Source organism: Pristiophorus japonicus, chromosome 11 (assembly GCF_044704955.1).
Source record: "Pristiophorus japonicus isolate sPriJap1 chromosome 11, sPriJap1.hap1, whole genome shotgun sequence".
Lineage (NCBI taxonomy): Eukaryota > Metazoa > Chordata > Chondrichthyes > Pristiophoridae > Pristiophorus > Pristiophorus japonicus.
In genome coordinates this window covers 143,438,855-143,465,577 of record NC_091987.1, presented here as the reverse complement: position 1 = coordinate 143,465,577, position 26,723 = coordinate 143,438,855, and the positions used below count along the sequence as shown (strand labels likewise).

Genomic DNA, 26,723 nt, shown 5'->3' with positions numbered 1-26,723 from the left:
ACGCAAATGTCTCAGCAAGCCAGGGAAGGGGCACCCAGGGTCTCACGCAGCACTCCAGCTTTGTGCAGGGGGTCACCTCTGCAAGTCAGGCCCTCCACCCACAGGGGCCAGGAGGCCCTCCAGAATGAACAGCAGTGCCAGCCCCCACCACCTGGCTCCAGTGCCCAACGAAGCTTCATGTCCTCAGAGCAGTGGTCAAGGTCAGTGAATGCATCTTCAAAAGTCGTCTCCTACCAACTGCACCACTAGTCTCACACATTGCTCAATGCACGACTCCCGCCCCCAATCACTCACCTCCCAACAATCTGCATCAAACACAAGGCACATCTCCCATTCCCAGCTTCACCTCACCCCCTTGGAGGAGAAGGTGCTGGCCATTCTTGGCAGGGACATGGCTGAGGCCTTGGCTAGCAGCGGGGCTGAAAGAATACAAGGTATTCCCCTATGTTATCCCCATATGTCATCCCACTTCCCCCTCATCCCACAATATCTTCTGATTTACAAGGTGTGCATGGTGTAAGCTTGCAGCTCATGCTTTCCCGCCCTCTCATCACCACAATTCCACCCTTGTGCCTTCCTTATTTCAAACACTCAAGAAATGCAGCCTGCCCAGCCAGTGGTTGACTAAGAAGAGGGAGAGGGGCGTGAAGAAGAAGAAACACTATCACTCGATTTTACACTCCCAGCCACCAGCTCATCGAGGTCAGCCTACAAGACCATCTGTAGTACCCCCCCCACTGAAAGTCAGCCCCTTCCACCAGCCATGCTGCAGCCTGTGGTAACACTGTGTGACATCACAAGGACAGGCAACGGCTCACACAAGACAGTGACTAAGGGAACGCAGAAGGGTGATTAGTTGATTTCTTCATGTCATAGTGGATACATGACATGGGTATAGTTGGCTTGGAAAGTTTGCTTTTAGGTGACTTATTGCAGCATTGAGGCCAAGAGGACTCTGTGCTGGTCAGTAACAGAGGGACGGTAAGGTGTGGGACAAATGTTGAAAGGGGAGTTGGAGTTGTGGTCACTGGTACCACAGGCGGCTGATTCAATCCCAGATATCTCGGCCAGAAAGGGGCTGTCTGGGTTGCCACCTCTTCTGCGTCTTCCTCTTCCCTCTGCGAGCAGCTTGTCCCCTTTGCTGCCTCTGCTTCATCTCCATGTGCCCCCCAGGACTGTGAGCAAGTCGCCTTCTCAGAGGCAAAAATACCGCGGATGCTGGAAATCTGAAATAAAAGCAGAAAATGCTGGAAATACTCAGCAAGTCAGGCAGCAGCTCGACCTGAAACGTTAACTCTGTTTCTCTCTCCACAGATGCTGCCTGACCTGCTATTTCCAGCATTTTCTGTCTTCTCAGAGGCCTTCCTTGACCATATGAGGCCTTGCACTCGATCTGCACACTTTAACAATTTTAAATATCTATTGCACCAAGCCACTACTTCAACAAAAGCTGAAATCCAAAATACCTGAAGGATGTGCGTGTCCCTGTAAGAAGTACTGACAGGTCTCGGCAGGGCTGCTCTGCAAACGGTTTCTCTGCGTATTCAGGGTACGTCATGGAGAGTGAGAATGTCCCAAATAGCAGATCATAGCGTCAAATCAGGCGGTGCACACCGATTGACATCATGCTCCGCTTATTTAAACGTGAGAGGCCAGCGCTGGCAACAGCAGCTCTATGGCCCTCATCAAAATGGCGGCCGCCGTTCCCCATACTGGAAGCGAGCCGGCTGCCATTTCTGCAACAAAACCGGCCTTAACGGCCGGGAAATTCTAGGCCCGAGTGTTCTTCAGACGGACGAGAGAAATCTTGCAGACAACAGAAGGTGACATGACCACACTGTGAGGTAAAAGGTTATCATTCAAACTTTCAAAAAAATAATTTATTTCTAATTTCCCATCCGCGAGGCGCAGCAGACGTGAAGGTGCCGGATGGCAGGGGGTGGGGAAGATTCACCGTCCCTTGGTGCACCATAAACACATTTCAGCTGTAGCCTGATGGAGCGATCTGGCAATGAGCAGAGACCTGGGCCCGGGTTGTGTCTGGGGAAGATCCCACAACAGTTTGGGCCCCACTTGCCTCTCGAGCTTTACGTCTTTGCCCGTTTTGCTATTGTGCCGCATGCACTGGTCGCTCAGTGCCGGCAATCCCCGAGGCTGAACCTTTCGGCTCGGTCCGCTTGCTGGATCACCGCGATATAATGTCTCTCCACGTACAATAATTCTCGGGTATTTCAATTCCTTCCAAATGTGTTCCTCACGGTATGTGGACAACATTTCCAAATAATGCCACCATCCCCCGCCCCCCCGCCCCTGCTATCCCGCCTTTCCCCCTCATTCTGGAGCAGTTGCAGCCATGGGTAGAAGTCAGATAACGAGTTTTTTTGATGAAGAACAAAGTAGAGCCATCATATTCTGACAGGTCGGTAACCGGGGTACAGATAAGTTTTCAGTCATCAGAGATACAACAGATGTAGGAATTAGACCTCGAGCTTGGGTAGTTTTGCGGCTTTAATCCTCTTCATAATCACCAGATTTCATGCTCACTGACGCATAAACCTGAAATGGAATAGGAAATCTATATTTTCTTTTGCGGAGCATCATTTCAGGCTGATTGGCTGACTGTTTTAATTCCTTCGAAACCGCAGAACTTCCACCTTTTCTCCAGCGAGGCTCCGACGCCGGTGAACTCTTGTTGAAACATGTGTGGCAGTTGTAAGAGAAGGATCTCAATTTCCCCCGAAGATATCTGCAGGGGAAAGTCCACGCCAGAAGTTAAAGTCCAGAGCTCCCAGACCCCAGCACCAGCATTGTTGTAAATCCCGCACAGAATTCAGACACCCTCACACTCACTGTGCAGCTGGCAACACTTGCAGTGCCAACCGGAATCACAGAGCTCCTCATGTGGTGTTGACATCTCTCCCATGTAGCAGGGAGCAGTGAGAGAAGAGCAGAGTGGATAATCTCCTCACTCCCCGACCACACACTCACAGGGAAACATGTTTAGGCTGCTACATCAGGCCTACACATTCTAAAATGGTGGATTTGTGAATGAGGCGGGGCTTAATTGATGTCATTATGTCCCTTTAACTCCAGTATAATAAAATAATTAATGTTATGAATTGTCAGAAGAAAACAGTTATTCAAACCATTTTCTGCTCCTTCCCCACAGCCTCTTGGGCCCCCATATTGAAAATCGCACAAATAGGGATGAAGTTTTAGAATCCAAGTACTGCTACCCTAAAAATATTCTTGGGCAAGGAATCAATGAAGCTTTTCATCCTCACGATTAAATACTGTGTGTAACATATAGAAGGCACTGTTGCCTGAGGAGGCATGTGCCTGGATCCTAGAGTTCAGTGCCAGCATTTGTAATATCTACATGACTGGACAAGTCTGCTTCAGTGAGTATGTGTACATGTTTGAGCCACTAAATGCGTTCATTAGCTCTGGGACCGATAGTAACACTGCCTTATCTCTCGGGCTGAAACAGATGACTTTGCTGAGCCTCTCATGGGATTTTCAATTTGCTGTCCAAACCCTCAGAAGAGAGGTGAAAGCTATCTTGGTTGATTATGAGGAGCATGACCACGTCCTCTACACTTACATTAACCTCCACAAAATGACTACAGCTTGAAGTAAAGTATAAAATTGGTCCTCTTAAAGTGGTCAACACTACATCTGCTCAGCAACACCCCTGACATTGCTTGGTAGAATAAAGATTAAATGTGCGGTATAAATAGAATACTCGGTGGGTAAGACCCCACTCAGGAGAAACATTTCATTTCCCTCTTGTAGCTTCAGCATTCATAAATGATGTGCTCTTCCTGACTCATGGGATGCCATTGGAATTCTCCAATTCCTCATGGATGTCCTCTCGCTTTTGCTAATGTTTGCTTCTTAGTCAATTAAAAATAAATCAGATGAACTTGAATTGAAACAATAATTTGAAGGGAAAGTAATCTTTCTTTCTCTCTCTGGTTGTTTCCTGAGATGAAGCTTGTTTGGTTAAGGTTTCCAAGCCAGAGATGAGAACAGAGCTGTGGGGAGCTGACTCAGCCTCTGAAGGACAGACTTGGTCTGTCCCCGTACTGGCTCTGAAGGCCGATAAATCCCGACTATCAGGGCCACTGCATCTTGCCTCAGCACCGCACTTTGTATCGCTGCAATTAGATTCCGAGCTGCTCAAGGAGCAGAAACCAATGTTGCCATGACAACAAATTCGCATAATACTTCTCTTAAAAGGAAGATATCTAATTATGGGACCAAAATAAACTGTGCCACAGAGGTTACACAAATTATTCTATATTGAAACAGCAAATCATTTTTCAAAGAAAAAAAAGTGGAAAGTATTTTTGAACATAGACAGAATATTAAAAATCCAATTGAATAATTATTTAAGCAGATATTGAAGCTGGGGAGGGGGCAGCCCAATATTGTCCCAGCTAGACTCTGCCACAAATGCTCACTTTGACCTTTCCAATAACTTTGACCCTCCCGTTAGGAATTCACTTCTGGATGTTTGTCGCCTCGCGGGAAATGAACACGTAATCCTGTGGGGTCCACTGACCTCCACACCCGACTTCCAGGACCATGAATTTGTAAAGTTTAACCTTATATTTTACCTTGGCATCTAGCCGCTGCAGGTAAGACCATAAATATTCAACGTTGGCTCCAAAAGGATGGACGTGAAGGAAAGTTGAAATAATACCTGTTTCAGAAAAATACATTTATTTAGAGTTTCTGCCAACAATTAAGCGCTCTTTGCAATAAACTTTACCAGTGGAAACAGTTTCTCCTTATTGACTCAATCAAAATCTCTCATAACTTTAAACACCTCTATTAAATCTCCCTTTAACCTTCTTACAGGAGAACAATCCCAGTTTCTTCACATAACTGAAGTCCCTCATCCCAGGTACCTTTCTGATAAATATCCTCTGCACCCTCTCCAAGGCCTTGACATCCTTTTTAAGAGTGAGACACATTAATAGGTTACATTTTTAAATGAAACGAGTGACTCTCACTCCAAATGAATGGGACACATCTGGTTAGAAAAGAACTGCAGTGAATGTTACTGTTTCAGACACATTAAGCTGTGGGAGGTGCCTACATGTTAAACCGGTATCCTGTCTGTTCACATGGATGTAAATAATCCCTTGGCACTACTTGATGAAGCTCCTTCGGAACCGTTGGCCTGGAAGGCTTTTGATCTTTTTGATTGTGAACAGTTGGGAAATAAAGCAAATGTCAGACACCTGAAAAAACAACCTGATTGTTGCAACAAAAGCTGTGGCTGAGGCAAACAGCCCCAGAAGAGGCAGGCTGAGACAGTCAGGATGCAGGGGAGTTGCTCTGTTTAAGGGGTGGCATAGCGCATTCGTCATTTTCATGTTATGATGTGGAAATAAGTTGTACCATTTGAACCAAGTGAATTTGCTCTATATGTTCACCTTACTATGGAATATAGCAACTAATGATTCAACCAGACATCCCATCATCCAGTGTTAGTGGTTCGCCTTTGGAGAAACTGAAAACTGAATAGACATCCCGATCAAGGTGACGGGGGGTGGCGGTTCGCGTTATAACCTCCGGGTTGTGCTGTGGTAGAAGTAGATCTAGGTCAGAGCGTGCCAACCCCCACATAAGGCATAGACATCCCGATCGAGGGGACGGAGTTTCAGTTATAACCCCTGTGTTGTGCTGTGGTACAAGCAGATCTAGGACAGAGCGAGCCAACCTCCACAAAAGGAAGATGCTGAGTTGAGTTATCGGCGTCACTGAGCCTGAGGAAATATCTGCGGCAGGTCCGAATTCGGAACATGTTTGTTGTGGTTAGATTACCACAGCACACCGATGCTGCTCGATCTCCCGCTGCCTCTCCGAACGACGCTCAACTACTGGGGGAGGTGGGACCAGTACAACCCGTACAGTCTGCACTTGGGCAGGACCGGAACCAATGTTTGAGGGGGAATGTTTGCTAGTGCTGTTGGGGAGGAGTTAAACTAATATGGCAGGTGGATGGGAATCTATGCAGGGAGACAGAGGGAAGTAGAATGGGGGTAGAAGCAAAAGATATAAAGAAGAAAAGTAAAAGTGGAGGGCAGAGAAACCTAAGGCAAAAAGCAAAAAGGGCCAAATTACAGCAAAATTCTAAAGGGGCAAAGTTGTTAGAAAGTAAAGCCTGAAGGCTCTGTGCCTCAATGTGAAGAGTATTCGGAATAAGGTGGACAGATTGCAGTTAATGGGTATGATGTAATTGGCATCATGGAGACATGGCTCCAGGGTGACCAAGGCTGGGAACCCCACATCCAGGGGTATTCAACATTTAGGAAGGATAGACAGAAAGGAAAAGGAGGCAGGGTGGCATTGCTGGTTAAAGAGGAAATTAATGCAATAGTAAGAAAGGACATTGGCTTGGATGATATGGAATCGGTATGGCTGGAGCTACGGAATACCAAGGGGCAGAAAACGCAAGTGGGAGTTGTGTACAGACCACCAAACAGTAGTAGTAAGGTTGGGGACAGCATCAAACAAGAAATTAGGGATGCATGCAATAAAGGTACAGCAGTTATCATGGGTGACTTTAATCTAGATATTGATTGGGCTAACCAAACTGATAGCAATGCAGTGGAGGAGTATTTCCTGGAGAGTATTAGGGATGGTTTTCTAGACCAATATGTCGAGGAACCAACTAGAGAGCTGGCCATCCTCGACTGGGTGATGTGTAATGAGAAAGGACTAAGGACTAATTAGCAATCTTGTTGTGCAAGGCCCCTTGGGGAAGAGTGACCATAACATGATAGAATTCTTTATTAAGATGGAGAGTGACACAGTTAATTCAGAAACTCGGATCCTGAACTTAAGTAATCATAACTTCGATGGTTTGAGGCGTGAATTGGCTGGAATAGACCAGCAAATGATACTTAAAGGGTTGACGGTGGATAGGCAATGGCAAACATTTAAGGATCACATGGATGAACTTCAGCAATTGTACATCCCTGTCTGGAGTAAATTAAAACAGGGAAGGTGGCTCAACTGTGGCTAACAAGGAAATTTAAGGATCATGTTAAATCCAAGAAAGAGGCATTATAAATTGTCCAGAAAAAGCAACAAACCTGAGGACTGGGAGAAATTTAGAATTCAGCAGAGGAGGACAAAGGGTTTAATTAAGATGGGGAAAATAGAGTACGAGAAGAAGCTTGCCGGGAATATAAAAATTGACTGCAAAAGCTTCTATAGATATGGGAAGAGAAAAAGATTAGTGAAGACAAACATAGGTCCCTTGCAGTCGGATTCGGTGAATTTCTAATGGGGAACAAAGAAATGGCAGACCAATTGAATAAATACTTCGGTTCTGTCTTCACAAAGGAAGACACAAATAACCTTCCGGAAGAACTAGGGGACTGAGGGTCTAGTGAGAAGGAGGAACTGAAAGATATCCTTATAAGCGGGAAATTGTGTTAGGGAAATTGATGGGATTGAAGGCCGATAAATCCCAGAGGCCTGATAGTCTGCATCCCAGAGTACTTAAGGAAGTGGCCCGAGAAATAGTGGATGCATTGGTGATCATTTTTCAACAGTCTATTGACTCCTATGGACTGGAGGGTAGCTAATGTTACACCACTTTTTAAAAAGGGAGGGAGAGAGAAAGCAGGCAATTATAGACCAGTTAGCTTGACATCAGTAGTGGGGAAAATGTTGGAATCAGTTATTAAGGATGAAATAGCAGCGCATTTGGAAAGCAGTGACAGGATCGGTCCAAGTCAGCATGGGTTTATGAAGGGGAAATCATGCTTGACAAATCTTCTGGAATTTTTTGAGGATGTAACTAGTAGAGTGGACAACGGAGAACCAGTGGATGTGGTGTATTTGTACTTTCAAAAGACTTTTGACAAGGTCCCACACAAGAGATTGGTGTGCAAAATCAAAGCACATGGTATTGGGGGTAATGTACTGACGTGGATAGAGAACTGGTTGGCAGACAGGAAGCAGAGAGTCGGGATAAACGGGTCCTTTTCAGAATGGCAGGCAGTGACTAGTGCAGTGCCGCAGGGCTCAGTGCTGGGACCCCAGCTCTTTACTATATACATCAATGATTTGGACGAAGGAATTGCATGTAATATCTCCAAGTTTGCAGATGACACTAAACTGGGTGGCGGTGTGAGCTGTGAGGGGGTCGCTAGGAGGCTGCAGGATTACTTGGACAGGTTTGGTGAGTGGGCAAATGCATGGCAGATGTAGTATACTGTGGATAATTGTGAGGTTATCCACTTTGGAGACAAAAACGCGAAGACAGTATATTATCTGAAAAGATTAGGAAAAGGGGAGGTGCAACGAGACCTGGGTGTCATGGTTCATCAGTCATTGAAAGTTGGCATGTAGGTACAGCAGGCAGTGAAGAAGGCAAACGGTATGTTGGCCTTCATAGCTAGGGGATTTGAGTATCGGAGCAGGGAGGTCTTACTGCAGTTGTACAGGGCCTTGGTGAGGCCTCACCTGGAATATTGTGTTCAGTTTTGGTCTCCTAATCTGAGGAAGGATCTTCTTGCTATTGAGGGAGTGCAGACTGATTCCCGGGATGGCATGACTGACATATGAGGAGAGACTGGATCAACTGGGCCTTTATACATTGGAGTTTAGAAGGATGAGAGGGGATCTCATAGAAACATGTAAGATTCTGACGGGACGGGACGGGTTAGATGTGGGTAGAATGTTCCCGATGTTGGGGAAGTCCAGAGCCAGGGAACACAGTCTAACGATAAGGGGTAGGCCATTTAGGACTGAGATGAGGAGAAACTTCTTCACTCAGAGTTGTTAATCTGTGGAATTCCCTGCCACAGAGAGTTGCTGATGCCAGTTCATTGGATATATTCAAGAGGGAGTTAGATATGGCCCTTGTGGCTAAGGGGATCAAAGGGTATGGAGGAAAGGGGTACTGAGGGAATGATCAACCATGATCTTATTGAATGTCGGTGCACACTCGAAGGACCGAATGGCCTACTCCTGCACCTATTTTCTATGTTTCTATTAGGGTTTGAGCCTCAAATACATGTAAAAGTCTTTTTATTAGTGCTATCCACTGAAATATCTCAACAGAAAATATTGGGATGCTATGTACAGAACAAGAGGCTTCTCAAAGTGTTCTGAAGTACATGCTGTGAGGTTCCAGTAGTTTATTAACATAATCTAAATCTTTAATTGCAGTTCGCAAGCAAATTCAGTCATGTGCCATTTTATGGAACTGATAACACTGCACCTGTTTTTCACTGGAACACATGGTGACTGGCCCATGTTTTTCATCCCTTTTGTGTGGAATCCGCTGTTGACATGGGATAGGAAGGTTAATTGTGCTATAAGTACAGCATAAGAACATAAGTAATAGGAGCAGGAGTAGGCCATATGGCCCCTTGAGCCTGCCCTTCCAATCAATAAGATCATAGCTGATCATCGACCTCAACTCCACATTCCCGCTCAATCTTCATATCCCTCGATTCCCCTAGACTCCAAAAATCTATCTATCTCAGCCTTTCATATACGGAGACTATAAAAATGTTCTAAATGGACAATAGTCTGACTGAGTCGTAGGTATATGACGGTGGTTTTACCAAAACAGACTCACAATCTGACATTGCTTAACCAAATGCATGCAGTTCTAATGTTGGGGGTTGAAGATTACTTTTGGGAGACTATACAGGGCCATCAATATTGCTCACGTTCCAGATGGAGCATTTTCAAGCCATATTCCTGAGGCATTAACTCCTGACAAAAACACAAGTGGTTAAAAACATGCAAGCTTCATCATCACATGGGTTACAGGGGATTGTCCACTTTCTTTCCTTATAACCTGCCTGGCTGTGGGATTTACAGGTCTTCTTCATGCCTCCTTCTCTCAGAGTACGTGTGGAAGGAAGAGATTTACACTGCATGCTTTTTACAGTGAAACTGTAAATATGTTCAGAAAGAATGTGCAGAGTAGAAATTCCCCCTGGGTGTACAAGATGTGCAAGTGTTTCGTTCCCCAGCACCAACATCCCTCACCAAAATACACTGGTCCAGATTTTGCTGGAGCGGGACATCTTGCCGTGTGCCCCATTAGTTAGACTTGGATTTAAGTTTGTAAATGTTTTGCCCACAAAGTTTCTGGAAGTGTGAGCTGATAACGGCGCAGCGAGGGTAACAGGGCATCTGGGACCTTGGTGAACGATGGGACCAACAGTCTGTCACCTTAACCAATGAATTAAAGGATTGAGAAACAAACATAGGAAGGGCTGAGAAGGAAGGTTTTTAGAGTCAAATCAGGTATAGAAAAGAAATAAAGAGAGGGAAAGAAAGATTGGATTAAGAAAGAGAGAGAGACAAAAAGAGACAGAAAGGAAAATTAAGAAAAAAATTAATTTAGAATTTGACATTTTTAAAATCTCCTCAAACAATACACAATCTGAAGGAATGAGACGCCACAATTAAAATTTTCCAGTAATTGAAAGAGTTCTTACGCTATTAATTAATAGACTTACCTTTCTGTGTACGAGTTTCATGGGTAATTAATATGCGAATGCAGCAATTTCATGAAACTCACTGGGAGATTGAGTGCGAGTCGCCCTTTTTGTGAGGCTAACGGCAACTCATGGGACATCTCTTCCTCACCACAAGTTGCTGGACGATTTACACACTAATAACGCCGAGCGTTGTTCAGATGCTGTTATTTTTTCCGCAAAATTGGGCATTAGCCATACAAGCTGAAATTGCTGAATTTAGTCAGAAAATGAGCTCTCAAATTTAATCCCACTCACTCTCTCTCTGTACTCTCAAGCAACTAATTCACTTCAAAAAGAATTGCAATATAACCATAACACAGCAAATAATAATTTAAACAAAATACAAACAACTGGTGACATTTATACAGTTTCTGTTTTATTAACAAGTTCTATGACTTTGATTCTGTGGGGATTGTTGAAACCTGTCCGAATATAATTATCTGCTGGTAACACAAGGTACTGGATTCTGTATTTTCTAAAAGGAATGTCCATGTAAAGTGAACATTCTTGGATCAGAATCTGTGATTAGGAAGTGCTGTTAGATGCCCAATACAGTGTAGCATCTATATTGCACACCCATTCTTTCCCATTGCCAATGACATGAGTGTCCTGTTTAACAAAGTCATTTGGCCCATCCAGTTTGGACAATCACTTCGGTTCACAGAGACCTTTTTCATCTCCATTAATCTCTTGACATGAACACTGTGACCGTTTACTCTCAGAACACTTCAATCAAATCTGTATTCCCTGTGTGGCCGGCAGTTTATTTTACAACCCCTGAGTGCGGGGGAGTTACCCTTTAAGACTGCGGTGACTTGGCTTGCAATTATTGTTCACTTACACTTGTCTGGTTCCACATAAAAGATTTCTATATCCTCCCTATCTACACCCTTCATGAAGGTTTGTGAATACTTCTTCATCTGTGCGCTTAACTCACCCGATGAGATGTCAGGTGCCCCCTTAATGGATCGGAACAAGCAGACACTGCCTTGTTTATCTTGTGTGTGGAGAACTGTAACCATGAACAGGGTGTGCTGTTGTTGGCTTTAGGCTTATGGCCACTTATACACAAGCTACATCTACTGCATATTGCATCTTCAGCATTATTATTGGGGATGGTCGTGTAGTGGTTATGTTCATGATCCAGAGGCCTGGACTAATAATCTTGGGAATGTGAATTCAAATCCCACCATGGTAATTTGAGAATTTGAATTCAATTTTTAAAAATCTGGACAAGTTTCAGTAAACGTGGACATTAAAGCTGGCAGATTGTCATAAAACCTCAACTGGTTCATTCCTGTCCTGTTGGGAAGGACATTCTTACCCGGTCTGCCATGTATGTGACTCCAGTCCCACACCAATGTGGGTGACTGTTAACTGCCCTCTGAAGTGGCTCAACAAACTATTGTGGCAACTAGGGATGGGCAATAAATGGCAGCCGTTCCAGCAATGCCCACATCCCGAGAATGAATAAAACAACATTTAGCTGAACTTGTGGTGTGTAAACTGAGCGTGAACTGAACTCTGAAGGGAAGTGGAGGGAAAATCTTTCCTTCAGGGTCTCTCACTCCTCTCTGTTCCTGTGTCAGTTCAGGCTCCAACTCCAGATTTAGACTGCATTAGTATTAGAATTGCAGGGCCGCGTGACGCAAGGCCAGTTCTCACCGATGCTGCATGTAGTGTAAGTGCATCCATCTGAGGGCTGCCCCGTTGGGTAACCTCTACTCACCTACGTTTCTGCAATTACTAACAGTTTGTAACATGTCCGGATATAAAAGGGGTCGGAGGGTCTAGTAAGGAGGAGGAACTGAGGGAAATCCTTATTAGTCGGGAAATTGTGTTGGGGAAATTGATGGGATTGAAGGCCGATAAATCTCCAGGGCCTGATGGACTGCATCCCAGAGTACTTAAGGAGGTGGCCTTGGAAATAGTGGATGCATTGACAGTCATTTTCCAACATTCCATTGACTCTGGATCAGTTCCTATGGAGTGGAGGGTAGCCAATGTAACCCCACTTTTTAAAAAAGGAGGGAGAGAGAAAACAGGGAATTATAGACCGGTCAGCCTGACATCGGTAGTGGGTAAAATGATGGAATCAATTATTAAGGATGTCATAGCAGTGCATTTGGAAAGAGGTAATATGATAGGTCCAAGTCAGCATGGATTTGTGAAAGGGAAATCATGATTGACAAATCTTCTGGAATTTTTTGAGGATGTTTCCAGTAGAGTGGACAAGGGAGAACCAGTTGATGTGGTATATTTGGACTTTCAGAAGGCTTTCGACAAGGTCCCACACAAGAGATTAATGTGCAAAGTTAAAGCACATGGGATTGGGGGTAGTGTGCTGACATGGATTGAGAACTGGTTGTCAGACAGGAAGCAAAGAGTAGGAGTAAATGGGGACTTTTCAGAATGGCAGGCAGTGACTAGTGGGGTACCGCAAGGTTCTGTGCTGGGGCCCCAGCTGTTTACACTGTATATTAATGATTTAGACGAGGGGATTAAATGTAGTATCTCCAAATTTGCGGATGACACTAAGTTGGGTGGCAGTGTGAGCTGCGAGGAGGATGCTATGAGGCTGCAGAGCGACTTGGATAGGTTAGGTGAGTGGGCAAATGCATGGCAGATGAAGTATAATGTGGATAAATGTGAGGTTATCCACTTTGGTGGTAAAAACAGAGAGACAGACTATTATCTGAATGGTGACAGATTAGGAAAAGGGGAGGTGCAAAGAGACCTGGGTGTCATGGTACATCAGTCATTGAAGGTTGGCATGCAGGTACAGCAGGCGGTTAAGAAAGCAAATGGCATGTTGGCCTTCATAGCGAGGGGATTTAAGTACAGGGGCAGGGAGGTGTTGCTACAATTGTACAGGGCCTTGGTGAGGCCACACCTGGAGTATTGTGTACAGTTTTGGTCTCCTAACCTGAGGAAGGACATTCTTGCTATTGAGGGAGTGCAGCGAAGGTTCACCAGACTGATTCCCGGGATGGCGGGACTGACCTATCAAGAAAGACTGGATCAACTGGGCTTGTATTCACTGGAGTTCAGAAGAATGAGAGGGGACCTCATAGAAACGTTTAAAATTCTGACGGGGTTAGACAGGTTAGATGCAGGAAGAATGTTCCCAATGTTGGGGAAGTCCAAAACTAGGGGACACAGTCTAAGGATAAGGGGGAAGCCATTTAGGACCGAGATGAGGAGGAATTTCTTCACCCAGAGAGTGGTGAACCTGTGGAATTCTCTACCACAGAAAGTTGTTGAGGCCAATTCACTGAATATATTCAAAAAGGAGTTAGATGAAGTCCTTACTACTAGGGGAATCAAGGGGTATGGTGAGAAAGCAGGAATGGGGTACTGAAGTTGCATGTTCAGCCATGAACTCATTGAATGGCGGTGCAGGCTAGAAGGGCCGAATGGCCTACTCCTGCACCTAGTTTCTATGTTTCTATGTCAGTCAAGGTTTCAATTTGATGAAATCGATCCATTAAGGCCTGAAGTTACAGCTCTCATAACACACATCCCAAATTGTACAACTGTAAAAATGTCTTTGCTTACAGTTCAGATCTGTAATATTGTCAACATAGAAAGCTAGAAATGCACAGGGCCACTGAACAACTGCTGATTCAAGAAAGAAAGACTTGCATTTATATAGTGCTTTTCACAACCTCAGGACATCCCAAAGTGCTTTACAGCCAATTATCCCATTGTTGTAACATAGGAAATGTGGCAATAATAACCAGATAATCTGTTTTAGTGATGGTGGATGCAGGACAAATATTGACCAGGTAGAACTCCCCTGCTCTTCTTCAAAATAGTGCTGTGGGATGTTTTACAGCAGGAGATGTAAGGCACTACATAAATGCAAGTCCTTTCCTTTCCTTATTATTGTAAGAGAGCAAGAGGCTGAGTAATGTGTGGTTGCTCAGCTCGCCCAGCTCATTCCATCTGCTGGATTGCTGCTTCACTTTCAGAGTCTGTCCTTTGGTCCTCACGGTAAATAAATGACCAATCCCCACTTGATCCAATCCCTCGTTATTTTAAGTGTCTGAATCACATCTCTCACCTTGTCATTTTACTGGTTTATCCTGGTAACAGTGATCTAATTATCTCGCTGATCTTCCTCGAGGCCTTTCCAATGAATCAATAGTTATTTGATTCAAGATTGAATGCAATATTCTAAATGTCTTCCGACCGATATATTTACCCAGTTAGTACCAGAGTGCTTCGGTGCTTCTGGCAATGTCCCTGACAGTGTTGTGTTTATCACCCCTGACATTGCACAGACATTATCAAAGACCAGTCTTCAGCCTGGTCTCAAACTCTCCCCTAGCCTATGTTCTTTTGCCTTAAAACTAACATCAGTATCACTCACACCTCGATCCACCTTTACATTGATCAGCATTAAACACTATTTCCCAGTAATTACTCCATGTGCGGAGCTCTCTATTGCTTTCTATAATTTGTGCCTACAGAACACATTTTAATGTTGCCTGCAAATTGAGAAATTCTGGTTAGCAACACCTCGATTTCAAAATTCTCATCCTTGTTTACAAATATCTCCATGGCCTCATCCCTCCCTATCTCTGTAAGCTCCTCCAGCACCACAATCTCCTGAGATGTCTGCGCTCCTCTAATTCTGTCCCCTTGAGCATCCCTGATTGTAATCGGTCAACCACTGGCGGCCGTGCCTTCTGTTGCCTAGGCCCTAAGCTCTGGAATTCCCTGCCTAAACCTCTTTACATTTCTTTTCTCCTTTTAAGACGCTTCTTAAAACCTACCTCTTTGACCAGACTTTTGGTCATCTGTGTTAATTTCTCCTTATGTTGCTCAGTGTCAAATTTTTTGTCTCATAATACTCCTGTGAAGCGCCTGGGGACGTTTCAGTACGTTAGAGGCGCTATATAAATACAAGTTGTTGTTTTTGTCTGTAGACTGTGAGTAAAGAAAGCGCGAAGGGGCTGAACCCTGGGCAACTGTACTCGCCCCTTCTCCCCAGCGTAGGGTCACCAACCCTTCAGGCTTGTCCTGGAGTCTCCAGGAATTAAAGATTAATCTTCTGGACACTGCTGCATGTAAACCGGGAGACAAAGCATAGAGGCATTTCAAAAAATGTTCTTTCAACACTATTCATTATTGGAGATGGTGGAAAACGGGCTGTTTGACCAAGAATCATTCAACCTGGTGACGAAGTGTCCGTTTCCTGGTCTCCGATCAGTGTGAGAAGATGGGGCATTGCGAGGATGGACATGTCGAGTGACCAATCAGTGTGAGAAGATGGGGCATTGCGAGGATGGACATGTCAAGTGACCAGTGTGAGAAGATGGGGTATCACAAGGATGGACATGTTGAGTGACCAATCAGTGTGAGAAGATGGGGCATTGCGAGGATGGACATGTCGAGTGACCAGTGTGAGAAGATGGGGCATCACAAGGATGGACAGGTCGAGTGACCAGTGTGAGAAGATGGGGCATCACAAGGATTGACAGGTCGAGTGACCAATCAGTGTGAGAAGATGGGGCATCGCGAGGATGGACATGTCGAGTGACCAATGGTGGGGGCAGAGGCGGGTGGTTCTGAAATATGTCCAACCTCGGTTGGCAATACCACCTCAGCTCAATTTAGAAGGTTGTGTTGTCTGCTCTATTGCTACCATTACTTTGGGAGTTTGCCTGCAACAAACAGCCGACATAATTCAGATTTCAAGGGTGTCGTTGAGACTAAAGTAATTGGCTTGCAAGCTCGAAAAAAACTCAGGTCACGTCAGCAGTGACATTTATTTTTTCCTTGGCTATACAGGGACTGGTTTCATATATAGCACAACACCACCCAAAGCGCACTAGAGAGAAGCCGGAACCATTTTCATGGGCAAGCCTTATTTGAATGTGACGAGACAGCTGGAGCCAGGGTGTCAGACCGTAAAGTGTGTAGAGGGGGCGGCAGTCTTGGGGGAGAGCCATTCAGCGGCCGACACTGGTGCTACGATTGTTGTGGTGTCGGGAGGATGTTTGGGAGTGGCCTCCACTGGTCCTTTTAAGGATCGGAGGGTAGGGCGCACTGCGTCCAGTACCAATGGGCAGAGCATGCATGGCGCACACTCCACCCATTGGCACCTGCAAATTGCATCAGGATCTTACAACCGCGTCGGACTCCCACTGAAATATCGGAATGAGGCTTCGGCTCGTTTTGGGTGGGATGCTGGCCGGCTGAAGATCAAGTTGCTTGCTGGTCTCAGAAGGAAGTGTGCTGTTCCCTTTTGTACACTTCTCTTCATCAGCCTGGCACAAACCGAAGTTGTTGACTTCTGCACCTGCCAGAAGGCACCTTTTCCAGCATTGTGCATAACTGTTGCACATATTTGTTCCTTGTGCCATTACTGGATGGTGCACTTCCTTGCTCACGGAGGTGGCAGATATCAAACAAGAGACAAACACTCAAATTTCGAGCCCTGCCTGTGAGGGTGTATCTCAGTGATATCAGCAGCCATGGATGTAGAAGGTAGAATCAGAGAAGCTTAGAGCACAGAAGGAGGCTATTCGACTCGTTGTGCTTGTGCCCACTTTTTGAAAGAGCTGTCCAATTTAGTCCCACAGCCCAGCTTTTTCCCCATAACCCTTCAAATGAGTCCGCTTCAAGGACACCTCCATTTGACTTTGAAAGTTGCTATGGAATCTGCTTCCACCACCCTTTCAGGTTCCGGATCATAACAACCCTCTGTGTAAAATAATTCTCCTCTCTCCTTCTCTGGTTCTGTTGCCAATTATTTGAAAGATAGTCCTGATTCTCCAGTTTAGAACCAGACGCAGTCCGTGGCGGTCACACGGACATCATCTATCCAACCAGTTGCTTTTACTTGCATTATTTACTCTCTTGTGCTTCATCTCTGTCTTTTGATGGTCGAAATGATTTCACGAAAACAGTTTAGAAGAATATTTTGGAAAATTTAGCCAAAGACTGCAGCTTTGGTATTGAAATTGGACGGAATCGCTGAGGGTTTCAGACAGCGTTAATAGGCTGATGCTGTCCTGCTCTTTTAGGGTTAATGTTATAAACTAGGTGGAGGGTCACCCACTGGGAGTATGTATTAGGGTTAATTCCACTCCCAGCAGCCCAGCCAGGTTCAGAGGAAGTGGGGCTCGGAGACCAGAAGCACAGAAATGTACGGCACAGAAGGAGGCCATTTGGCCCATCGTGTCTGTGCCGGGATGTGCCAGCGATACAACACAAGTAACGGGCAGCTCTGTGAATGTGTACTCACTGTGGACACAGGCCCTGCTGGGAATGTTGTGATTGTGGAATTAGCCCATGGGAATTATTGCCCAAATTCCCCATAAATGCTCCCAGCGATCAAAGCTTTGTGCCGGGAGCAGAAATCCATAAAATCCCCCAATAAAAGAAGAAAATGCTGGGGTGGATATCTTAGTGCCCTACATGTATCAGTGAGAAACCCTTTTGTAAAGAGCAGGTTTACAATGCCTTTACACAGAGCATGGAGAAAACCTACTCACACAATCTATTGATAGGCTAAGCATTGGCTAGGATCTGCTCTGAAAACAGCATTTTTGCTGGCTCCAGGACTTTTTATGGTAAAATTGCAATATTTGGATGGCAAATTGTGCCATGTGTTCGAAGGATAGTAATTCGGGGCAGTTGATGTGGGACGTGGAATCATGCCCTACTGTTATAGCCAGCAGTCTTTGGCACCCATATTACCGCACTGTAGGGACTGCCTACTGCAATTTCCAGTCACAGTGCATAGGAGCAGCAGTAGGCCATTCAGCCCCTCGAGTCTGCTCCACCATTCAATCAGATCGTGGCTGATCTGTACCTCAACCCCATTTACCCACAGCTATCAACAGATATACTGATCTCAGTCTTGACCCAATTGACCCATCACCACAGCCTTTAGGATAAACGCAGACATTGTGTCGCTAGCTAATGGCTGCACTGAATAAATATGTGAAAATGTAATGTTCATGAGGTCAGTGCTTGTTTATTAAATTATCCTATGAGTAAATTAGTGTTTATTTTAACACTTCTAACTACTTTTTACTATTTATTTGTGATACACCCTTGCTGAATCCATTTGTGAGTATTGTGATATCTGAATTGTGAGCGCTGGAGCCAGACAAGTCTGAGGGAAAATAAGGAGAGGCCTGGAAGGTGTTTTAAATTCTGAGAATGTGTTACTCAACTTACAAAGGACAGCACCAGGTCTCTCTTTGAAAGGTTAGGGTAGCAAGTGGCAGCAAACAGTGCAAACAAATCTAAAAAAGGTAAATACTCGGCTGGTCAATGGACAACTTAGCTTGATCCTTCCTTTCCTGCAGTTCATGGATACAACTAAAGAAACGATAAGCACTTCAAAACCCCGTTACTGTAAAGGTCGTGCCTTTTAATCACATCACCGAGACCCCATTACTGAACTTTGTCTTATTTCTACTATCTGTTCCCCTCCTATTGTGCTAACATGGTGGAGTAGACCCACAAACACACATAGACACACACTGGGCTAATAGTGAGGGGAAGGCCACTGAGTTTCAGAACCGATAGCACTCGGTATGTATTCAGCGCAAAATGCTCACGGACTTTTTGTGCGAGACAACTCCCAGAATTATCAGAAGAAACATTTTTCAATACCACCTTCTCAATCCCACCCATTCCACACGTTACCAGGATCTGAGCTTTGAGAGGTGATCTGATGGGGGTCTTTAAAACTAGGAAGGGGTTCGTTAGGGTAGACGTAGAGAAGATGTTTCCACTTCTGGGGGAGACCCAAACTAGGAGCCATAAATATATGATAATCAACAATAAATCCAATAAGGAATTCAGGGAACCAACCGCATGAATCCCTGCATTGGTGTGAAAGCAGGAGTTTAAGGCTTGGGAGAGGGACCTGTGAAATCTGCCACAGCAAGTGCCCTCCGATACCCAACAGCTTATAGCAGCTCAGGTTTTCAGTGAATTCTGAGTTCAGGAGGATTCCATAACCTGAGACTGGCGCTATGTCAGTTACAATCAATCCCGATCAGCAGAAATGAACATTGAAGAGAATGTGACAGCGACAGATTTTGTTAATATCCAAAGATATTTCTTAAAAGAGGCAATTCAATCACTGTGAGCATTTTTCTTTATAGTTGCATTCAAAATTTGTATGTGACAGTATTTACTGATTTCTGCTTCATACTTGGATAGAATGGTGAGAATGTGGAACTTGCTACTGCAGAGAGTGTTCGAGGCGAATAGCAGAGATGCATTTAAGGGGGAGCTAGATAACACATGAGGGAGAAAGGAATAGAGGGATATGCTGATAGGGTGAGATGAAGTAGGGCAGGAGGAGGCTCGTGTGGAGCATAAACACTGCACAGACCAGTTGGGTTGAACGGCCTGTTTCTGTGCTGTAAATAAATACATTCATTCCATTCCCCTATAGAGCCCCTGGTGGGGGGGGGGGGGGTAACTGATAGCAGGTTTCCAAACCGCTGGTTTCAGTTCATTTCCCAACGGCCCATGGTATGGGGGCCTCGGTGATTTTAACCGCCAGGCCTCAGTAACATGCCGGCAGTCCCCATCCCGCAAGCACCTGGCAGGAACTGGATGGAGAGCGACTCTCCCCCGCCCACTCGCACTCAGATACATGTGGGCAATTGGGTTCCTTAGCCTCCCACTCGCACTCAGATAGATACATGTGGGGAATGGGGTGGGCCTTGCCCCCCACCACCCCCCCACTCGCACTCAGATACATGTGGGGAATGGGGTGGGCTTTGGTCCCCCCACTGGCACTTAGATACATGTGGGGAAGGGGGTTGGTGGGGGGGGTTGGTGAGGGGGGGGCAGGGGGAGTCTCGCACAGGGAAGCGGGGAGTCCAGGGCGGGGGAGGTCTACACTTTCCTCTGGAAAGTAGAAATACTTACCTGGAGAAGCCTCTTCAGTTTCCCAATGCTCCTCAGGTTGACCTTCACCTGGTGGGAAAGCAGCGGTGGATCCCAGGCTCAGGCCCGAGACAACATGGCTGCTGGGGCCCAACCACATCGGATTCTGATTAGCATACGGGCATTAGAACCCTGATTAGCATAAACACATTAGGACCCTGATTAGCATATACGCATTAGAGCCCTGATTAGCATACAGGCATTAGGACCCTGATTAGCATACGGGCATTCGGACCCTGATTAGCATACAGGCATTAGGACCCTGCCGACTTTGGCTTGGCAACTGATCTGCCTGTCCAGAAGTGGCACTTACAATTGGAAACGGTGGGTTCTGAGCATCTGTCTGGTGGGAAAGTAAGCTGGGACATCGATCCACGTATGAGATCCGCATATGTAATGTACAGTTGCTGTAAGCCGTAAAACTACAGGGTTGGTTTTACAAATGGTGAAATTCAACGCAGAGGTGATATATTTTGGTAGGAAGAATGAGGAGAGACCATACACATTAATTTCAAAGAGAGTTCATGAACAACGAGACCTGAGGGTGCTTATGCACAAATCTTTGAAGGTGGCAGGGCAGGTTAACAAAGCAGTTAATAAAGCTTATGGCATTGTGTGCTTTACAAATAGAGGCAGAGAGTACAAATCCCAGGAAGTTTTGCGAAACCTGTATAAAACACTAGTTTGGCCCCAGCTGGAGTATTGTGTCCAATTCTGGGCACCGCACTTTAGGAAGGACGTGAAGGCTTTGGAGAGGGTACAGAAGAGATTTACTGCAATGATTCCAGGGATGAAGGATTCCAATTACGTGGATAGACTGGAGAAGCTGGGCTTGTTCTCCTTAGAGCAGAGAAGGCCAAGAGCAGTTTTGACAGAGGTGTTTGAAATGATGAGGGGTTTAGATAGAGTAATTAAAGAGAAACTGATCCCATTGGCAGAAGGGTCGATAATCAGAGGGCACAGACTTAAGGTGATCAGCAAAAGAACCAGAGGCGAGCTGAGGAACAACGTTTTCATGCAGCGAGTGGTTAGGATTTGGAATGCTCTGCCCGATAGGATGGTGGAAGCAGGTTCAATAGTCGTCTTCAAAAGGGAATTGGATAAATTCTTGAAGGTGAAACAATTGCAGGGATAAGGGGAAAGAGCGGGGGAATGGGACTAACTGGATTGCTCTTTGAAAGAGCCAGTGTAGAGTCGATGAGCCGAAAGGCCTCCTTCTGTGCTGTACTATTCTATGATTCTCCACTCATCGTGGCCATGAGACCCACTTCCTGCTCCCTTGACCCTACTCCCACTAAACTGCTGACCACCCAACTTCCTTTCCTGGCTCCCATATTAGCTGACATTGTGAAAGGTTCTCTCTCCTCAGATATTGTCCCCTTCTCCTTCAAATCTGTCATCATCTCCCCTCTCCTCAAATATCCAACCCTTGACCCCACTGTGCTTGCTAGCTATCGCCCCATTTCCAATCACCCTTTCCTCTCCAAAGTCCTTGAATATGTTGTCGGCTCCCAAATCCGTGCCCATCTTTCCCGGAACTCCATGTTTGAATCCTTTAAATCTGGTTTCTGCCCCTGCCACAGTACCAAAATGGCTATCAAAGTCACAAATTACATCCTTTGTGACTGTGACAAAGGTAAATTATCCCTCCTCATCCTTCTCGACTTGTCTGTAGCCTTTGACACGGTTGACCACTCCATCCTCGTCCAACGCCTCTCCACCATCGTCCAATTGGGTGGGACTACACTCACCTGGTTCCATTCTTATCGATCTAATCGTAGCCAGAAAATCACCTGCAACGGCTTCTCTTCCCACTCCCGCATCATTACCTCTGGTGTCCCCCAAGGATCTATCCTTCGTCCCTCCTATTTCTCATCCATATGCTGCCCCTTGGTGACATCATCTAAAACACGGCTGACGACACCGAGCTCTATCTCAGCACCACTTCTCTCGACCCCTGCTTGGAATCTAAATTGTCAGACTGCTTGCCCGAAATCCAGTACTGGATGAGCAGAAATGTTCTCCAATTAAATATTTGGAAAACCGAAGCCATTGTCTTTGGTCCTCGACACAAACTGCGTTCCCTTGCCACTGACTCTATCCCTCTCCCTAGCATCTATCTGAGGCTAAACCTGACTGTTCACAACCTTGGTGTCATATTTGATCCGGAAATGAGTTTCCGGCCACATATCCGTGGCATAACTAAAACCGACTTCATTTGCTGCTGAAATCCTCATCCATGCCTTTGTTATCTCGAGACTTGACTACTCCAACGCACTCCTGGCTGGCCTCCCATATTCTACCCTATGTAATTTTGAGATCATCCAAAACTCGCACGAAGTCCCGCTCACCCATCACCCCTGCGCTCGCTGACCTACATTGGCTCCCAGTGAAGCAGTATCTCGATTTCAAAATTCTCATCTTATTTACAAATCCCTCCATGGCCTTGCCCCTTCCTATCTCTGTAATCTCCTTTGGCCTCACAACCCCACGAGATGTCTGCGCTCTTCAAATTCTGCCCTCTTGAGCATCCCTGATTATAACTGCTCAATCATTGGTGGCCATGCCTTCAGCTGCCTGGGGCCTAAGCTCTGGAATTCCTTCCATAAACCTCTCTATCTCTCCTTCCTCCTTTAAGACAATCCTTAAAACCTACCTCTTTGACCAAGCTTTTGGTCACCTGCTGTAATTTCTTCTGATGTGGCTCAGTGTCAAACGTATCTGATTTGGCTTACAACACACCTGTGAAGCGCCTTGGGACATTTTACTATGTTAAAGGCGCTATATAAATATAGGTTATTGTGTTCCTAACACACATGAGGCTGCACACTGGGAGGTTAAAGTAATAGTGACCTTAGTCTTTAATAAGAGTGAGGAACAGGCCTTGGGGGCCGGCATATATACAGTGCTCCCAAGGGATGCTGGGATCCCTTGGGACTTCAGGGGATGTGGCGGAACATGGGAGTGCCTGCTTTACAGATACACAACATCACTCCCCCCGCCAAAGTCAAAGTGAAAACTATTTACAAGGTGAGGCAGTCGGGAGCCTTTCTTTCCCTGGTGGACCGCCTCGGTACAAATGTCTGTTTTGATGTGTTGGCTGTGCCCTCGCTGGGCGTGTTGTTGGCCCTTTAGGGCTGCCGTGAGCCTGGCCTTGCTGGGCTGTTCGGCGTGATGGGTTCGATTTCCTGCTCCGGCGTGGTGTCGTTGATCTATTGGGTCTGTGTTGTGGGCTCAAAAGGCAGTGTATGCTGTGGGTGGTTCAGGGCAGTCTGTGAACCGCAGCCTCGTTTGGTCCAGGCGCTTTCTGCAAATTTGTGCATTGTCTAGTTTGACTACAAACACCCTAGTCCCTTCTTTAGCTATTACCGTGCCCGCGATCCACTTGGGACCATGTCCATAGTTTAGCACATACACAGGGTCATTCAGATCAATTTCCCGTGACACAGTGACGCGACCATCGTTTACATTTTGTTGCTACCGCCTGCTCTCTACCTGTTCATGCAGGTTGGGGTGAACCAGCGAGAGTCTGGTTTTAAGTGTTCTTTTCATGAATAGCTCAGCCGGGGGCACCCCTGTGAGTGAGTGGGGCCTCGTGCGGTAGCTGAGCAGTACTCGGGACAGGCAGGTTTGGAGTGAGCCTTCTGTGACTCATTTAAGGCTCTGTTTGATGGTTTGTACTGCCCGCTCTGCCTGCCCATTGGAGGCTGGTTTAAACGGGGCCGAGGTGACATGTTTGATCCCATGGCGGGTCATGAATTCTTTAAATTCGGCACTGGTGAAAGATGGCCCGTTGTCACTGACCAGTATGTCAGGCAGGCCGTGGGTGGCAAACATGGCCCTCAGGCTTTCAATGGTGGCGGTGGCAGTGCTTCCCGACATTATTTCATATTCAATCCATTTTGAGAAAGCATCCACCACCACCAGGAACATTTTACCGAGAAACGGGCCCACCTAGTCGACATGGATCCTCGACCATGGTCTGGGGGGCCAGGACCACAAACTTAGTGGTGCCTCCCTGGGCGCGTTGCTCAACTGAGCACATACGCTGCATTGCCGTACACAGGACTCTAAGTCAGAGTCGATACCAGGCCACCACACGTGGGATCTGGCTATCGCTTTCATCATTACTATACCCGGGTGTGTGTTGTTGAGATCCGAGATGAACGTCTCCCTGCCCTTTTTTGGTAGCACTACGCGGTTACCCCACAACAGGCAGTCTGCCTGAATGGATAGCTCGTCCTTTCGCCACTGGAACGGCTTGATTGGTTCTTGCATTTCAACGGGGATGTTGGCCCAGCTCGCATGTAGTACACAGTTTTTTACTAGGGACAGCAGAGGATCTTGGCTGGTCCAAGTCCGAATCTGGCGGGCCGTGACAGGTAATTTATCATTTTCAAAAGCTTCCATGACCATCAACAAGTCTGCGGGCTGTGCCATTTCCACCGCCATGGTGGGAAATGGTAGCCTACTGAGAGCATCCGCACAGTTCTCGGTGTCTGGCCTGTGGCGGATGGTATAGTTATACGTTGATAGCGCGAGTGCCCACCTTTGTATGCGGGCTGAGGCATTAGTATTTATCCCCTTATTTTCAGGGAACAGAGATGTGAGGTGCTTGTGATCGGTTTCCAGCGCAAATTTGAGGCCAAACAGGTACTGATGCATTTTCTTTATCCCGAACACACACGATAATTCCTCTTTCTCAATCATGCTGTGGGCTATCTTGGCCTTAGACAAACTCCTGGAAGCATAGGTGACAGGTTGCAACTTCCCCTCAACGTTAGTTTGTTGTAACACCCGACTCCGTACGATGACGTGTTACATGCTAGCACAAGTCTTTTACACGGGTTATAAAATACAAGCAGCTTGTTGGAGCATAAAATGTTTCTGGCTTTCTCAAAAGCAATTACTTGTTTTTTTCCCCATACCCAGTTCTCACCTTTGCGCAATAACACATGTAGGGGCTCTAAAAGGGTGCTTAACCCCGGTAGGAAGTTACCAAAATGGAAATCGAGGTGGACAGGCTGCAACGCGAGAGCATCATCTCCCCAGTGGAATTCAGTGAGTGGGCCAGCCTGATTGTTCCGGTACTCAAAAGTGCTAACCACCATGTGGACATTTGGTCGAAAATGTGTGCACCCCATGCACTTCAGCATCTGCCTCTTCTCTGAGGCTCGAAATTGCTTTGATCCACCATGGACCGATCTTCCTCTGCCACATGGTGGTTAGCAGGTTTTGCAGAGCTTGCAGCTCGTTTGCAAGCTCGTTGGAGGTGCCCTATTGTTCCACAGCTCTTGCAAACATACCCTTTGAAGCAGCATGAATAGGCTGAATGGAAGCCTCCACAACGCCAACAAGGAGTGAATTGCCTTGCATTCATCCTTTGTTGGGGACTCAGTCATCTGGGTCACCTGAGGCCTGCTGGCAGTTGCAGACTCGTGGGTTCTGTGCTGTACATTTCTGCTCGCAAACATAGTTCCAGTTAATTTATGAACATTGCTAGCACTTGTGTGCTGAGAGATTTGTTTGGTGTTATCACTGGTGGACATAAACACCTGTGTTATCGCAATGGCCTTACTGAGGGGCGGTGTCTCTACAGTCAAAAGTTTTCGTAGGATGGTTTCGTGGCCAATGCCCAGTACAAAAAAGTCTGAGCATCTGCTCCAGGTAGCCATCAAACTCACATTGTCCTGCAAGTCGTCTTAGCTCGATGATGTAGCTTGCCACTTCCTGATCTTCAGATCGCTGGCACGTGTAGAACTGATACCTTGCCATCAGCATGCTCTCCCTCGGGTTAAGATGTTCCCGAACCAGTGTACACAGCTTCTCATACGACTTATCTGTGGGTTTCACCGGAGCCAGAAGATTCTTCATGAGGCTGTAGGTCAGTGCCCCGCAGACCGTGAGGAGGACCGCTCTCCTTTTTGCAGCGCTTCCTTCTCCGTCCAACTCGTTGGCTACAAAGTACTGGTCTAGCCGTTCAACATAGGCTTCCCAGTCCTCACCCTCCGAGAACTTCTCCAGGATGCCCACAGTTTGCTGCATCTTTGCGTTGGATTCGTATTCTCGTCGACAGTTATTGTGTTCCTAACACAGATGAGGCTGCATACAGGGAGGTTAAAGTAACAGTGACCTCAGTCTTAAATAAGACACTCCAGAGTGAGGAACAGACCTTGGGCCTGGCTTATATACAGTGCTCCCAAGGGATGCTGGGATCCCTTGGGACTTCAGGGGATGAGCTCCCTAGTGGCAGAACAT

General features: G+C 46.2%; 1 protein-coding gene across 2 annotated transcripts in view; it reads right to left on the bottom strand.

Moving 5' to 3' along the window:
* Nucleotides 1–2,513: 2,513 nt before the first annotated feature.
* The window catches only part of LOC139276312 (ecto-NOX disulfide-thiol exchanger 1-like), a 246,631-nt gene continuing 222,421 nt past the window's right edge, over nt 2,514–26,723 (bottom strand). For both annotated transcript variants that reach the window (XM_070894111.1, XM_070894112.1), the window contains 2 exons: nt 4,623–4,708; nt 2,514–2,746 (listed from right to left, as the gene is read on the bottom strand). In XM_070894111.1, coding sequence (XP_070750212.1) covers nt 2,603–2,746; nt 4,623–4,708 — 230 coding nt within the window. In that variant the 3' untranslated portion in view covers nt 2,514–2,602. The remainder of the gene's footprint in view (nt 2,747–4,622; nt 4,709–26,723) is intronic.